The 15,642-nt window shown below is 35.9% G+C and overlaps 2 protein-coding genes and 2 pseudogenes across 2 annotated transcripts; 3 read left to right on the top strand and 1 right to left on the bottom strand.

Annotated features, from left to right (window-relative positions):
- Window positions 1–226: 226 nt before the first annotated feature.
- LOC144549237 (small nucleolar RNA R44/J54/Z268 family) lies at window positions 227–329 on the top strand (annotated as a pseudogene).
- Window positions 330–5,409: 5,080 nt separating this feature from the next.
- On the top strand, window positions 5,410–6,852 carry LOC144549052 (uncharacterized). Its single transcript, XM_078297814.1, has 2 exons — window positions 5,410–6,230; window positions 6,591–6,852. The coding sequence occupies exon 1, from the start codon at window positions 5,410–5,412 to the stop codon at window positions 6,223–6,225; it is 816 nt and encodes a 271-aa protein (XP_078153940.1). The 3' UTR covers window positions 6,226–6,230; window positions 6,591–6,852.
- Window positions 6,853–6,982: 130 nt separating this feature from the next.
- Window positions 6,983–10,495, bottom strand: LOC144548821 (OVARIAN TUMOR DOMAIN-containing deubiquitinating enzyme 3-like). The gene is made up of 9 exons (XM_078297537.1): window positions 10,492–10,495; window positions 8,777–8,892; window positions 8,591–8,683; window positions 8,411–8,435; window positions 8,311–8,333; window positions 7,921–8,213; window positions 7,771–7,825; window positions 7,414–7,467; window positions 6,983–7,307 (listed from the first exon to the last, which is right to left on the bottom strand). Exons 1-9 carry the CDS (start codon window positions 10,493–10,495, stop codon window positions 7,164–7,166), a joined length of 807 nt encoding a protein of 268 aa, XP_078153663.1. The 3' UTR covers window positions 6,983–7,163.
- A 1,720-nt stretch (window positions 10,496–12,215) lies between these two features.
- On the top strand, window positions 12,216–12,827 carry LOC144548820 (kunitz trypsin inhibitor 5 pseudogene; annotated as a pseudogene).
- Window positions 12,828–15,642: the final 2,815 nt, after the last annotated feature.

Raw genomic sequence — 15,642 nt, 5'->3', positions numbered from 1 at the left:
TTTTTTTCCTTGATGAACATGAAATCTCCATTTCTTGTGTTCGAATTTGCTGTAGCACCATCAGCTAATTGTGTACTGTTTGATCTCTTGTATATTTCGTGTTATTTTTTTTTTCTTTAACAAGCTTTTGATAAAAAAAAATCAGTAAAAAAACTGAAGCTTTCTTTTGTGATCGCGTGAAGTTATTAACTAATATTCATATTCAAGAAATTTTTTTTGACGAGGTCATGCAAGTTATGACTACAATGTAGACGGGGGATCTGTAGCCCTTTTTGAATTTCCAAAAAGGGATGAAGACTTTGTCTAATTGGGAATCTCTCTGATGCTTAATCTGTTTTCTTCAATCAATTTCAGCAAGCTGCTTTTGACTTTTCTGTTTGATCTTCCCATGAAATTCTTTTTATTCTTGTTGATTCAGCATTATATAACCTGTTGTTTATTGCATGCTTTTTTTGGTTTTTGTTTAAAAATGTATTGTATTTATTGTGATGAAGACTAAATGATGGTTTATAAGTATAAGATTGGAGAGCTGAATGATGTTGTTTGTTGAAGCCCGATAAGGATGTACATCAATTTCGGCTTTAGGGTTTTGGGTTAAGGGTTTCTGTGTGCATGAAATTCATATCACCTAAGGTACCTCAAATTTTGGGTTTGGATCCTGACTGTCCTACCTGCTTTGAGTTACATCAGGGGATCTGGACTTTGTGTGCATGTGTGTGTGGAATTAGGATCCCCCCAGGTTACCTGAAGGTACAATTAGGAAATTCATACTGTAGAGCAGTAGAAATGTGTGCGTCTGATATATACTGTAGAGCAGTAGAAATGTGTGCGTCTGATATATACTTTTTGTTTCAAATTAAATTCTGAGGCGGGATCTATTTTTTGGGCCCTTTATCTTTGTTTTATTATCCAGCAAATGTATGCTTGTTAAGTATGTAGTCTCGACAAAGGTAAAACTCATGGTTTACTGTACTGAAAATGAATGGTATCATGTTCCAACTAAATCCTGATTTTAACCCATCATTGCAACTAATTGGTCCAGAGTCTCTGGCAATTCTGTTATTAGGTTGAATTAAATCAAGTTTTCTGCATTGCCGTTGTCTATTCAAAATAAAAGCCTCAATTTACAACCATGAGTTGTCATGTAAATAAATCTTTAAATAAATCTTATGCCAAGTTAAACTCAATTTATCATGAATGTAATCCAATTAAGCCAGTTAACATTTATGATACTTTTAAGTGCATATATGAAAATAAACTTTATTAATTGTCATCTTGTGAGAATAGACAATGCACTGACCCTTGTTGCGGCCTGTTTTCCATTTTTTTTGCTTAAGTTTTTTTCATGAACTCAGTTTCATTTTATTTATACTTAAGGTCAACTGGGACTAAATTAAGCCACAAGTGCAAAAGGAGGGGTCTCAACAAAGGTGCTCTCCCCCCTCTGCTGTCTCAGGTACTACATCTCTTCTATAGCATATTCTCTTTCTTTCCTTGATGAACATGAAATCTCCATCTCTTGTGTTTGAATTTATTGTAGTACCATCGCCTAATAGTCTGCTGTTTGATCTCTTGTATATTTCATTGCTGCTATTTTTTTTCTTTAACAAGCTTCCGATAAAGAAAATTTCAGTAAAAACTGATGTTTTTCTTTTGTGATCTTGTGACGTTATTCATTAATATCCATAAATTTCAAGAGATTTTGTTTGACGAGGTCATGCAAGTGATGACGAGAATGTAGACAGGGAAATCTGTACTCCTTTTTTTATTTCCAAAAAGAGATGAAGACTTGGTCTAATTGGGATGCTTTATTTGCTTTCTTCTATCAATTTCCACAAGCCTCTTTTTGAATTATCTATTTGATCATCTGACGATAAATTTTCCTTTTTTCTTGTTGATACAACATCTACTACTAAGTAAATTATATAATCTGTTGCTGATTGCATGCTGTTTTTGGGATTTGTTTTTGTTTAGAAATGCATTATATTTATTGTGATGAAGACCTAATGATGTTTAATAAGTATACGAATGGAGACCTGAAAATGATGTTCTCTGTTGAAGCCCGATAAGGATGTACATGACTAACTGATCCGATCCGTATCCGAAAAATAAAAACGGATACAAATATGGTTTTACCACAGTTTGATCCGTATCCAATCCGTTTTCACCCCCGTCATTTGTGCATGGAATTGATATCATCAAAAGCATCTACATCCCTTGTATTATTGGAGTTTCTAATATGAGGTGGCAGTTTCTAATTCTGTTTCTGGGATGTGGGAGAGTTTCTTATTTAGAAACTATGCAGGTAACAGGAAATTATTTATAAACTCCACGCTGGCTAAATGATTGGTTCAAATTATTTTTTCTTTTTAATTTATTGCTGATGTGGCCCTCCGTTTTTGGGGCTGTAGGAAACAAATTTGAGGTTTGTTTTTGATTAATCAGGGTCCGCAAATTCATTTGGTGGCCCTCCGTTTTTGGGGCTGCAGATTGGCTTGGCGGCCTGGGTAGGTTTGGATATCCTCCAAAATCAAGGTGTTTTGGTTATTTTTTTTAGGAATATGGTATAAATAAAAATTTCGGGATCTGTTTTGAGTTACTTGAGGGGATCCAGACTCTTATGTGTGTGTGCGTGTGGAGAGAAAACACACAAGTTAGAGCACACATTGAAGTTATGGACCTAGTGATTGTTGCATGTGAGACATGTACATCTATATATGGGCCCCAGAGAACAGTGTGTTGAAAAATAAGTTATGATACTTACTGAGGGTCTTCACAATGCATTTTATACTTCATTATTTATTGCCTTCTGATTTTTGTAGCTGCAAACTTTTCCTTGAAATTCTCTGTTTTGCTTGACTACTTTTCATTTACCTGTTTGCTAAATTTGACCCTTTGGATGCATATAATATGCATTAAAAAGCACGAATTATCAAATTGCATTCTTGTGATTTCTCTACCTTTGGATGCATATGGTATGCATTAAAATGCACGAATTATCAAATTGCATTGTGATGATTTCTCTATATTGTTAGTGAAGCACAATAATAATCCTTCTTTGATCTTCAAGTGTTGTGCTATTGCTTGACTGCTATTGTTATTGTTCATTGGGAAATTCAAGTAGAAACTTGAAATTAAAAGTAACTCACTCATTTACATATAGCGCACTGCCAAGCCTCTGTGTACCAGTACAAGCTGCTGATACCAGTTATGCTATGACTAGTGAATGGAGCTAGCTAGCTATCCTTTGAGAAATTAAAGACATGATAGCACAAAAGGAAAAAAAGCTTCAGTTTTTACTGAAAATTTCTTTATCAAAAGCTAGTTGAAGAAAAAAATAACATGAAATATACAAGAGATCAAACAGCGCACTATTAGGCGATGGTGGTACAATAAATTCGACACAAGAGATGGAGATTTCATGTTCATCAAGGAAAGAAAAAGATATACTAAAGAAGAGATGTAGTACCTGAGATAGCGACTGGTGGAGACTGGAGAGCACCTTTGTTTAGGCCCTCCTCTTGCAATTGTGCCTTAATTGGTCCCAGTTTACCTTATGTATAAATAAAATAATGAGTTGATGAAAATATTTTAAGGGAAAAAAAAGGAAAACAGGCCGCAAGAAGGGTCAGTGCATTGTCTATTCTCACAAGATGACAATTAATAAAGTTTATTTTTATATATGCACTTAAAAGATTTGCATGACAACTGATTTATTTTGATTAAACAGCAGGGAGCCATCAACTCAACAAGGCAACAACAATGCAAATGTTAAAAGATAGCAAAAAGCAGTCAAGCAATAGCACAACACTTGAAGATCAAAGAAGGATATGACAGCCCGGGTAAGAAACAAGTTAAGCTGCAAACTGTGTCGGTGAGAACAATTGGGACGGTGGTGGTTGAGATGGTTGATAAGAACTGTCTATATTTCTCCGATGAGTTTTCACTCACCTTCCACATGCATTACTACAAGTTGCTCAAGTGGCTTGTTCTCTTGCCGATGATTGCCATGTTTGGCATGCTTGTTATTCTGCGGCTGCATGAAGGTGTGCCTCTCCCTTCATTTTCAAGAAGTGCCGACTAGTTTCTTTTCAGGTGTAACATAGGTCATTCCAGATTTGATAGAGGTTTAGAAATATGTTCTAATTTTTTATATAGTTAGACAAACCAGAGCTAGAGGCTCTTGATATGCTTGGAGTTGTAAAATTTCTAGTTAAAATTTTTGATGCTAGAGGCTCTTGATATGCTTGGAGTTGGAGTTGGTGGTGGTGTATGAGGGGAAATTAGTAGAGGAGGGGGCATAATATTATAATGGCTAGATTTGAATTCTCCAAAAGCAAAATCTTCTTCTTGATCTCCTTGATCTTGTTTCTCTGTTGCTTTTGCCATGGGAGTAAAGGCGTCGACAGCAGTTGTTATTGGTATTGTTGTTATTGTTTGGTAAGGACTTAAGAAAGGAGAGTGATCTGAATTAGGGGGGTTGATTGATTGGATTGGTAAAGTAATAATTGATCTGCCCCAGTTCTAATTGATAAAAGTTCAATTGGAATTGGAGATATGTGAGAGTACCTGGCCTGGCACTAGCCTAGTGTCACTGGCACAGCCTAAAAGTAAAGTTGAAAAGGTTAAAAAAAAAGGCTCAGGCTCAGGCAATACTATCCCGTTCCCATCCATCTCTATGCCTGTAATTGGCAATATCAATGTGGTAGATAGATATTAGCTAAAGGAACCATTTCTCTGTAATGACACTGAATAAAGAGAATGAAACAATCTTGTATTATTTTTTAATATTATGATAATAATTATAGGAAATTTGGACTTGCAGAAGGAAAAATGAAAGAAATATAGGCGCCGCGCAGCATTGAAAAGAAGAAGAAACTATTGTTACTGTTATTGGGCCGGATATGAAATGAGAAGAGCGGGCCGGAATCGGATCTGTCAGTGTCAGTCTTACTTCTAAATAATAAGCTAACTGAATCCAGCGGAGGAGGGAGAGCTTATCCTCTGCAGAGTTTTTAATCTGGTCCGTTTGTTTCGGATCGGATGGATCAGATAAGATCTTGTTCGAATTGAAAAAAAAATTCTTTTAATCGGATCTGAATCCGTCTGATTCGAAATGAACAGTCTAAAAGCTCCGCACGGAAAAACTCCTTCCCCAAAGGAGGAGCGACGAATTCGTATCCTCTAAGATATCTCAAACTTTGCGTGACTTTATGGAAAATCTCAACCGTTTAAATACGCTCTGCACGAATCTCAAAACACATAATACTGACCCCTACATCAGCCCCGAATAGGCACCGGACACGTCGGTCACGCAAAAGTTGAGATATCTCAGAGGATACGCACTCGAGGAGCGACTGGTATACTCGTAACTAGGGAGGAGTGTAAGCGGCGATCAAGAGAAGATCAATGCCGCCAGACGGTGCCACCAACTTCTTCTCTATGCCCGACTGTCCGTCGCCAGACGATGACACTACCACCACCTTCTCCGTGCCCGACTCTCCGTCACCAGACGATGAGACCACCACCCCCTCCGTACCTGACTCTCCGTCGCCAGACGATGGGACCACCTCCTCCTCATACTCCGTGCCCGACTCTCCGTCGCCTCCGACCTCCCCTGATGACGCCACCTCAATCCCAACATGCCCTTTTCATTCTGTCGCCGACCCATTTCCTTTTTCAGCCGCTCTTTTCAAAATCAATTGGCCTCTCACAGCCAACACACCCCAGCAGCCCCCGCTATCCACCGATCTCTCTTCCCTTGACACTAACCCTAATTCACTTTCCCCTTCGACTACCTTAAACCCTAACCCTAACCAGGCCACCACCTCCTTCGCCGTGCCTGACTCTCTGTCGCCAGATGATGAGACCACCTCCGCATTCTCCGTGCCTGACTCTCCATCACCGCCGTCCTCCCCTGACCACGCCAACTCAATCCCAACACCGCCTTTTCTTTCTGCCGTCGACTCATTTCCTCTTTCAGCCCTTCATTTCAAATCCAAATCGCCTCTCACCGCCAACACACCCCAGCAGCCTCAGCAGCCCCCGCTATCCACTGATCTCTCTTCCCTTGACACTAACCCTAATTCACCTTCCCCTTCGCCTAACCAGGCTCAAACTCTCACCCGCCACCAGCTCCAACACCCTTCTACATCTCAACCAGTGTTAGCCTTACCTGAGATAACCACCAATCGGCCACCTGGGGGCTTTCCTGACACTATCTAATCTAGGTACCTCTACCTCAACTTATTTATTCATCATTTAATATGACACTGATGACAGAGCATTCATTCATGGTTTCTAGAGAAGTGTTTTTGGGACGGTATTGTGTGAGGGCAACACTGGGCCGTTTTTGTTTTGATGGGAGTAGGAACACTTCTTCTGATGTACTGATCTAGGTGTATAGGGTTTCAACAAGCATAGTCACACTAGACACTGGCATGGCTTTATATGATTTATTAAGGGACTTGTAATGTACTTAACCTGATATCCTGAATTATATTATCAAGTTTAGTCTATGGAAGCTATTAGCTATTGTCTCTCTGTATGAAATATGCAACTAATCAGATGCCCTTGTGTATGAAATATAGGTTTGTGGCATGTTGTATTATTGCCACTCCTATCATGTATGCACACGCCTGCGTCATACAGAATTATGGATGATCGGCATATTACATTCAAGATTTACTTTGATGTAAGCCTATGGGCATTTCAAAGCAAAAAAAAAAAAAAAAAGATTTACTTTGATGCAACTTCTTAGAGATGTGAGCTAGATAATTTGCTATAGTCATTTTGATCTTATTATACTGGAGGTGCTTGTTGCACTGAGATTAAGAACCAATATAAGAAAATTGAGCTTTATTAATTATAGTGTGGTACTGCAAATCCATCACCAATAACATCTCATTCAAATTTGCAAATTAACCAACTTCAGTTATTCTACTACAACTCCAAATCTAATCTACGAACAATGAACACAAAGTAATCATGTAAATCGTTCCGTCCAATTTGAAAATAGTCTTTTACTACAAAAGAGAATTATATATATAGAGCCAAACAAGAAAAAACATCAGAAGTTAAGTGGAAGTGGAAGTATGGAACAAACAAAAACAGCAATAAAAAATTTGGCAGATATGTATGTTAACTAAAATTGCCTGGCCTGATTATGCCAGCAAATCATAATGGTTCAAGCCACTATACAATAGTCTGACAGGCACCCTCTTTTTCCACTGCTTGGTGCTCTTGCAAAATTCTAGTCCGTACTCTGCTATAGGTATAAAACCATTTCCAGTACCTCTTAAAGAATGCTGTGAACAAAAGAACCACTTGATATTCATAGTACACATGACAAAAGTATTTCCTTTTAATATTTTAAAGCAGGATAATAACTTTTCAGAAGAAAAGAAATAATACCTCATGCTCTGGAATGTAAACAATAATCGGTTGGCGGCACAGTCTGGAGAGCACCTGATGAAGAAAAACAATGCCATGTGCAAGAGGTTTATATCATGTAAAAAGTTCTAAATTGGATTTATGATTTAAAGCAGCAATGCATATACTACAAACACAGAGATAAATGCACAAAACTTCATCTTGGGGCAGGTACCACCCAAAAGTGCTAGCGCATCTTTACTGGAAACAAGGAATAATAAATGGGTTCTCTAATTTCATCATCATTCTTTAATCTTATGACATTTTACTTCCATCATTTTTTTCTTCAAACATTAGTAGAGGTAAGCAGAAAATGATACACTAACTAGAAGAACTGACCAAAAGTTCTGATTCGCCTCCCCAGAAGTCAGGTCTTCTAATCCTTTGGCAATATCTAATGATAGTAAAGATATTAAGAAGATTAATTTATCGTGGGATACATAGATACAGTTTGATTAAAGAAACACGGGTGAAAAAGAAGAAACAGACCCTCTGAGAGGCTCATCGATAGTGATTGCTAAAAGGGCTTCCTCGTAATTTTGCCGTTCTGAGCTGCTATCACATATCACTTCTTTCACAGCCAACCTTAGATCATCTATCTTCCCCCACCCAAAAACAAAAATAAATAATAATAAAGTAAAGTGCACCCAAAAACAGATTTTTTTTTTTTTTTTTAAAATAAGGCTGCTTAGGCCCGTTTCATTACAGAAACTTAAGTTACAGTAACTAGTTTCACCTCTCAGGTATTTTCCTGATATTAGAATGATCATTCTCCTAACCAACTACACCACTTAAGGTGGTACCAGTAGTGAGAATATAAGCAAAATCAGCACATCAAGTGTTTTACAAAAGTACAGCTGATCAGTCAGCAAATATAACAAGTTGGTAAAATAAAAGCATATCTTAAACAAGGTAGAAAAATGGAACAAAAATTAAAAAAAGGAAGAGAAAAGGTTGGCAAGCAGACATATAGGATCACCTTTGTTCCTTGCCATTCCTTTGATCTGAGTGAGGTGGAACGTGGAAGGAAAAATGAATAAGAAGAGGGCAGGGCAGGCAATAGTAAAATATAGATAGCATCGGACGGGATAGGCAACAAATTGGTTGATGGTTGGTTATGTATACAAGAAGATAGTAATTGATGGTGATGCATTTATACCAGTGCTCGAAACATGCAACGGCCGTCACCTGTCACCCTTTGAACCGAGTAGTGCTCCACTTTCTTCATTTCTGCTGATTCTGTCCCGCTTTCCTTGCAATCAATTAATCAAATAAATAAGAGGGCAGGGAAGGAAAGGAAAGGGAGTTGTTGTAAAAATTAATGAAAAGGAATGAATAAACATACAGGGAGAAAGGAGGTGATTCTAGCAAACAAGGGGAGAGCAGTTGAAAATGGTGAAATGGGTGGTTGAAGGAGGTGGAACTGGGCAGTTGCATCACTGAGCTGCTTAAGAATTGCACCTGCAACAGGAACAACTTAATTACTCTTTCCAATTGATAACATATTAACATCACTCATAATTAATATAACACAGCTATTTTTTGTTGTTATCATCGAAAAAAAAGTAAAAAACTGTTATCTATTACTATTAACGACTAGGAAGCAAGTGTGTAAACAACTCTTATATTATTCGATATTATCTGGATCCAAATACAGACAATAATGAATTTGAATATACGGATGCAGATATTATTACATTTGAACACGGATACAAATACAGTTTTGAATATAAAATTGGATACGAATTCAGATAATTATCCGTATCTAAGCATTTCACTTGATCGGATATCAGAATTTTGGAGAAAAGTATAGGTTTAATGGATTTGAACCTATTTTAGACCTGATAGGCACCAAAGCCGTCTGATGCGTTTTAAGATACATCACCCCGCTTTAAGATTTGTACCCACGAATATTAAAGTGCATTGCTCCTCTCCGGTGTCCTCGCTGATTAGATTTAGACCTCCGCCGCTCTCCCGAATTTTGAGTTTCTTAAAGAGTTATGGGCCAACATGAGGCCCAGTCAATAAAATACAGTGCGACAACTCAAGGAACGCTATCCTTTCCGGAGCTGTGCGGAGCTTTTAATCTAGTCCGTTTATTTTGATCGGACGGATCATATCAGATCTCAAAATTTGGGCCCCCTCTAATCTAATCCGTCCGATCAAAACGAATGGATCAGATTAAAAGCTCCGCACAGAATACTCCGCAGAGGATACTCTCTCATAGTGTATTAATTATACTCGTTAAGGGTAACCCGTGCCCTGCCCGCCCGTACCCGATGCCCGGGGTACCCGTGCCCAAGCCCGGGTATAGGTCGCGTAAACGGGTACACGGGTACGGGCAAAAAACGGACCGGTCACCTTTTTTTGGGCAAAAATCCGACCATACCCGGACCGAATTATACCCGTACCCGACCATACCCGTGCCCGTGCTCGTACCCGTTGTACCCTACCCGGGTACCCGTACCCGTTTAAATTCAAAATTTCAAAATTTTCAAAATCCCCAACCCATTTAAATTATGTTTTTTTTTTCTGTTTTTTAAATTATGTTTTTTAAATCTGTTTTTTTATTTCTGTTTTTTTATTTCTGTTTTTTAATTTCTGTTTTTTAAATTCTGTTTTTTAATTTCTGTTTTTTAAATTCTGTTTTTTAAATTCTGTTTTAATTTCTGTTTTTTAAATTCTGTTTCGAGATATAAATAAATTATAAACACGTGTAAAGAAATAAATAAATAGATTTGTACTTAGCTGAATAAATATACAAATTTTTCGCACGAATAATTTTTATATATAAGTTGCAAATTTTATTTATTTATATACACTAATTGATATTGAACTATTTAGATTTTAAAAGTCGAATTATAAACACGTAATAATATTCGTACAACACCGTAAGAAAAAAAAAACATAAATAAAAAACAGCAAAAAAAAAACAGCAAAAAAAACAGAAAAAAAATGGATCGGACCGGGTATGCCCGGACCGCCCTACCCCTCAAGGGTACAACGGGCACGGGTATAGGACGGGCAGGGCACGGTTTTTGAAAAAAAAACTCAAGATACCCATGCCCGTATACCCGAGTACCCGTTATACCAGTGCCCGTGCCCGGGTATGCCCGGACCGCCCGGCCCTGCCCGCCCGTCCAAACATTACTCTCCCACATCTCAAACACATGGCATTCAAAGCTTCGACTTGTGTGTTATTGCGTGGTTATTAGAGCATCTACATTTCTCGTACTATAAGAGAGTTTTTAATATAGCATAATGATTTTTTATTTAATCTTAGAGATACATAGGAGTTTCTTATTTAGAAACTATTAATGAAAATTTCTTATTAAAAAAACAATTTATAAACTATATGTTGATCAATTAAATGATTGGCTGAAATTATTTCTTCTTAATTTTAATTTTATTGCTCATGTAGCTTAATAGAAACTCTAAAATTAATTTTATAGATATGAGACTTAAAAGCTTTAGAGATCTTAATTTATATAAAATAATTAATAGTAATTTAGAAACTTAAAATATACATGCTCTTAGTTCTTACTCGCACTGATGAATGACGTCAGCTGAATAGCCACAATCTTCACCTTCAAATAAGGCCCACTATCTTCATCTATCTCTCAGCCTTTCTAGATTTCCATTTCTTCATCTTTCTTTCTTGTCTCCGTTCTCTAATTGAATAATTAAATATTATTTTACTTTTTTTTTTCATGTAAGGCATACTATTTATCACGCATATTTGGCTACCTGGTCTATATTTCTTGAATCTAGATGTATTAACAAAATAACATCCATTGATATCTATATTTAAAAAAAAATGTAAAATTTGGTCTCCAAGTATATTTTAATATGAATATCATATTAAACGGTTCGAATTGATTGTTTGAATTTTAAAAATACTAAAATGACCCGGTTTTCAAAATCTTCAGGACCGACCTAATTTTATTCTTTGGCTATTCTTTGTTTTATATAAACGTTCATGGGTTATACATAGCATGTTATTCTACTAATTAATTAATTCAATCAAAGAGATCAACTCGTGAGTCATGATCCATTAAAATATTCCCAAGGATCGCTCTCGCTCCACATGGTGTTGTTTCGTCTTTTACTTTGGTTTGATTTTCTCTTTTCCGTATCCTTGTTTTTAGATATTATGAATTTTGTTTCATTGGAACGATTATTATCGCCCCGTATTATCGTCAATACGGACAATACCCAAAAGTCTGTGCAGAGGTTTTAAATTTGTATTCGTATTTCAATGAACAGATATGAGTATAAATACCAGTAGTTAATGACTGTCAAAAATTAAAATTATATCTGTCTTATACGGATACACAGATACAAAACAAATAATTTAGAAATAAGAATTTGAATACAGATACAAAATGAATAATTATTGGATAATTGAGTTTTATTAACACAAAAGATACATATATATACTCTGCACGCGATTTCATTGGACGATTTCAACTGCATGCCAAATGAATAATTTCAACTGCATGCTGAGAATTAAAAATTACAAGATAGATCCACCAACTGCATGCCAAGTGTTAAATCCTATCCAATTAGTATGAGTTTGTAGTACAATTGAGCTCTGGAAAAAAATCAAGATCTCTAGTAAAAATTTCCCCTTCACATGTCACTATTAATTATCTGTTCAAATCTCAACTTACTCTTATTTAATTATTTATTTACTTTTCTTTGCCAAACTTCCCATAGGCTTCAACTTCCTTTATATATATATTCATCAAGACTATATACTACTTCCATCAAAACTTTATACAATGAAGTTTCAACTCTTTTCTCTCTCTCTTCTTGTAACCTTACTATTTTTCTCTCTCACCTCCAATGCTCAAATAGTGTCCGACATCGATGGCAATCTTGTGATCTCAACAAACCGATATTACATTTTGCCGGTAATCCGTGGCCGTGGCGGCGGCCTAACCATGACTCAACACAATGAGCAATTGTGCCCTCTTTATGTAGCTCAAGAGGACATGGAAGTCGAAAAGGGATTGCCCTTGATATTCCATCCCAAAAATTCAAAAGAATTAGCTGTTCGTCTATCCACCGACATCAACATAGAGTTTGAAGCTATTACAACATGTATGATGTCATTGACATGGAAACTCGGAGATGTTGAAGGAGGTAAGCGATATGTAACTACCGGAGGAACAAACGGGAATCCAGGGAAGGAGACGCTGAGTAATTGGTTTAAGATAAAGAAATGGAAAAATGAAGACAACTACTTCTACAAGCTGGTATTCTGTCCGACTGTGTGTGACACTTGTAGGCCGGTGTGTGGGGATTTGGGTGTGTTTTATGAAGGTGAGAAGAGGCTGCTAGGCTTGAATGGTGATCCTTTCCCAGTTATGTTCAAGAAAGCAGATTCATGATTGTAATTAGTAATTGTGTTTTAATAGAATCGTAAGTTTTATGTGAAGGAAATAATATGTGGTAGCAAACTGTATTTTGCACAATGAATAAACTGGAATAAAATAAACAGATATTCCTGTTCCTTGTTTCTCTTCTTAGAAAATGCTCTCAGCTGGTTATTGAGTATAATATATATTGACAATAAATTAATCAAATTCATGCTAACTTGTAAAGTTTAATACTTCAAAATAAAGCATGAATTGTGAAACTCACAATTGTCTTTGCTAATGCAATTTCTGTGTGGTTCACATGCTAAATAAATAGATTTTGACAAAAGAAATTGTCCATGTAGAAGTAAAACTAAAACATGCTCAATAAATTATCTTCCAAAATATTGAAAATAGACCTTCAATTATTACTCGTTCAATTTCATTTCCAGTTCCCTCTGAAATTAAAACTTAAAACTTAAAACTTAAAACAATGAGTTAGATAATTATATATGTATGTGGATCAGCTCATACCCATCCAGTCAGGCTATCAAGCAGCGTTCCCATTCAATTTGTAACATGTGCTTCTTGCTTTTATTTTATGTGCAGATGTACAGTCTTCATTTTATTTTTTACACTAGAGATTAAACTTAGTTACATATAATATTAATATGTCAAACGTTTAAATAAGTGGCATATATATTATTTTGTTATGTATATTCTGGTAAAGATTCCGGCTCCTCTCAAACGCTTCGCTTTGAGTTTGCAAATGTGATTTTTTTTTTTTTTAAATAATTTACACTTACACCTTGTTTGGATGGAGAGTCATAATGGTGAGTCATCCGCACACCTTAACTCTATGAAGTTTATTAAGGGTTGATGCTTTTAGTTCTAAAATATATTGGGCCGGATTTAAAGGATGAATTCAAATTATTAAAATTGATCTAATATTTAATGAGTAGTGATATGCTTGCTTACAAATTTTGTTAATTTTATTTAGTATAAAATTAAATAGTAAAAAATTAATTCAGTAAAAGAAATAATCAATTTTATTGCTTTAACCATTTAACTCTTGGATCTGGTAGGTACCGGAGCTGTCTGATGTACTTTAAGATACGTGCAACTCCGCTCTCAAATTTATACGCACAAATTTTAAAATGCATTGTACAGCTCAAGTGTTATCGGACTCAAAAAGTAGATATAAAGCTCATGAGGCCCAGTCAAAATAGATTTATAGGCCAACATGAGGCCCAGTCAAAATAAAAAACAATGCGACATCTCAAACATGTTAAACACATGACCTTACGCTCTGTTTTTTTTTTTTTTTTTTAAACTTATTTTTGTATTTTTCTTTTATGAAGTGGTTGTGTGATGAATTCGTATCCTCTGAGATATCTCAAACTTTGCGTGACTTTATAGAAAATCCCAACCATTTAAATACGCTCCACACGAATCTCAAAGCACACATAATATTGACCCCCTATATCACCTCAGAGGATACGCACTCTTGTGTGATTGTGTGAATAGTCACAATCTTCACCTTCAACTTCAAGTATGGCCCACTATCTTCACCTCTCTTTCAGCCTTTCTAGATTTTCATTTCTTTATCTTTCTTCTTTCTCGTCTCCTCTCTAATTGAATAATTAAATATTATTTTACTTTTTTAGCATTAATTTCTTTATCTTCACCTTCAACTTCAAGTATGGCCCACTATCTTCACCTCTCTAATTGAATAATTAAATATTATTTTACTTTTTTAGCATGCAAGGCATACTATTTAATATTTAACAACCTGGTCTATATTTCTTGAATCCAGATATATTAAAAAAATGACATCCATTGATATTGTACGTCTGTAAGATAAGAGGCATATTCCCATTTATTATGGAGGCCAGGTGGGGCACTTAATTTCGAGTCCGCATCGTCTCCAACTCAAAAGAGAATCTTTTCAGTTAATGCATATGAACTGTCTGATTGAAAACGGAGTCCATCCGGTCTACGCCTATAACATAGGGGGTCTTTAATATTTGTGCGGATCTAACTTGCACGAATCTTAAAGATGATCGGACGGTTCAGATGTATCAATTCAAAAGATTCAATACGAATTCCTTAATTTGTTCGTACAATTAATGTCATTGTCAAGCAGCCGGACTTGTAGGTTTTTCTTGACAGATGTCAGAAGTCCATTGAATCGGCTCATTATCAACTCGATCGTGAGTCATGATCCATTAATTAAATATATTAATATTCGCAAGGGTCGCTCTCGCTCCACATGGAGCATGTTCATGTTGTTTCGTCTTCGACTTTGGTTTGATTTTCTCTTTTCCATATCCTTCTTTTTAGATAATTAATATGAATTTTTTGTCTCATTGGAACGATTATTATCTCCCCGTATTATCGTCAATTACCCAAAAGTCTGTGCAGAGGTTTTAAACCACTCAAATTAATCTTGGACAACCAAATGTCCTCTAACAAGGCCAATTTGGCTTCTCCCGCTAGCTGTCAACCACAAAATTCTTTAACACCTCTACATAATTAGAAAGCTCTAGGGATGTACGGAGCGAATAATGCTAATATCAAAATTGTATTCTCATTTCAATGAGTAGATACGAATATGAATCTAGGTAGTTAATGAATGTCAAAATTTAAAATCAAATTTGTCTTAAATGGATACAGATGCAGAGCGCGGATAATTTAGATATACGGTTTTGAATACAGATATGAAACGAATAATTATCGGATAATTGAGTTATATGAACTTTAAGATACCCATACTAATTAAAAGAAAATTCAAATATAAAAATTAATGAATAATTTAAGTTTATAATTTAAATCAAAATGAAAGACA

Source organism: Carex rostrata, chromosome 34, assembly GCF_964058835.1.
Source record: "Carex rostrata chromosome 34, lpCarRost1.2, whole genome shotgun sequence".
Lineage (NCBI taxonomy): Eukaryota > Viridiplantae > Streptophyta > Magnoliopsida > Poales > Cyperaceae > Carex > Carex rostrata.
The sequence above is the reverse complement of the archived record's forward strand: the minus strand, read 5'-3'. Positions and strand labels throughout refer to the sequence as shown.

What these genes read in the sequence shown, in the direction of transcription:
- LOC144549052 (XM_078297814.1), top strand. Translation starts at nt 5,410, where the DNA reads ATGCCGCCAGACGGTGCCACCAACTTCTTCTCTATGCCCGACTGTCCG.
- LOC144548821 (XM_078297537.1), bottom strand. An exon ending in GAATCACCTCCTTTCTCCCT is followed by an intron (nt 8,684 to 8,776) that starts GTATGTTTATTC and finishes ATTGATTGCAAG; the next exon opens with GAAAGCGGGACAGAATCAGC. An exon ending in TTTACATTCCAGAGCATGAG is followed by an intron (nt 7,308 to 7,413) that starts GTATTATTTCTT and finishes TTTTGTTCACAG; the next exon opens with CATTCTTTAAGAGGTACTGG.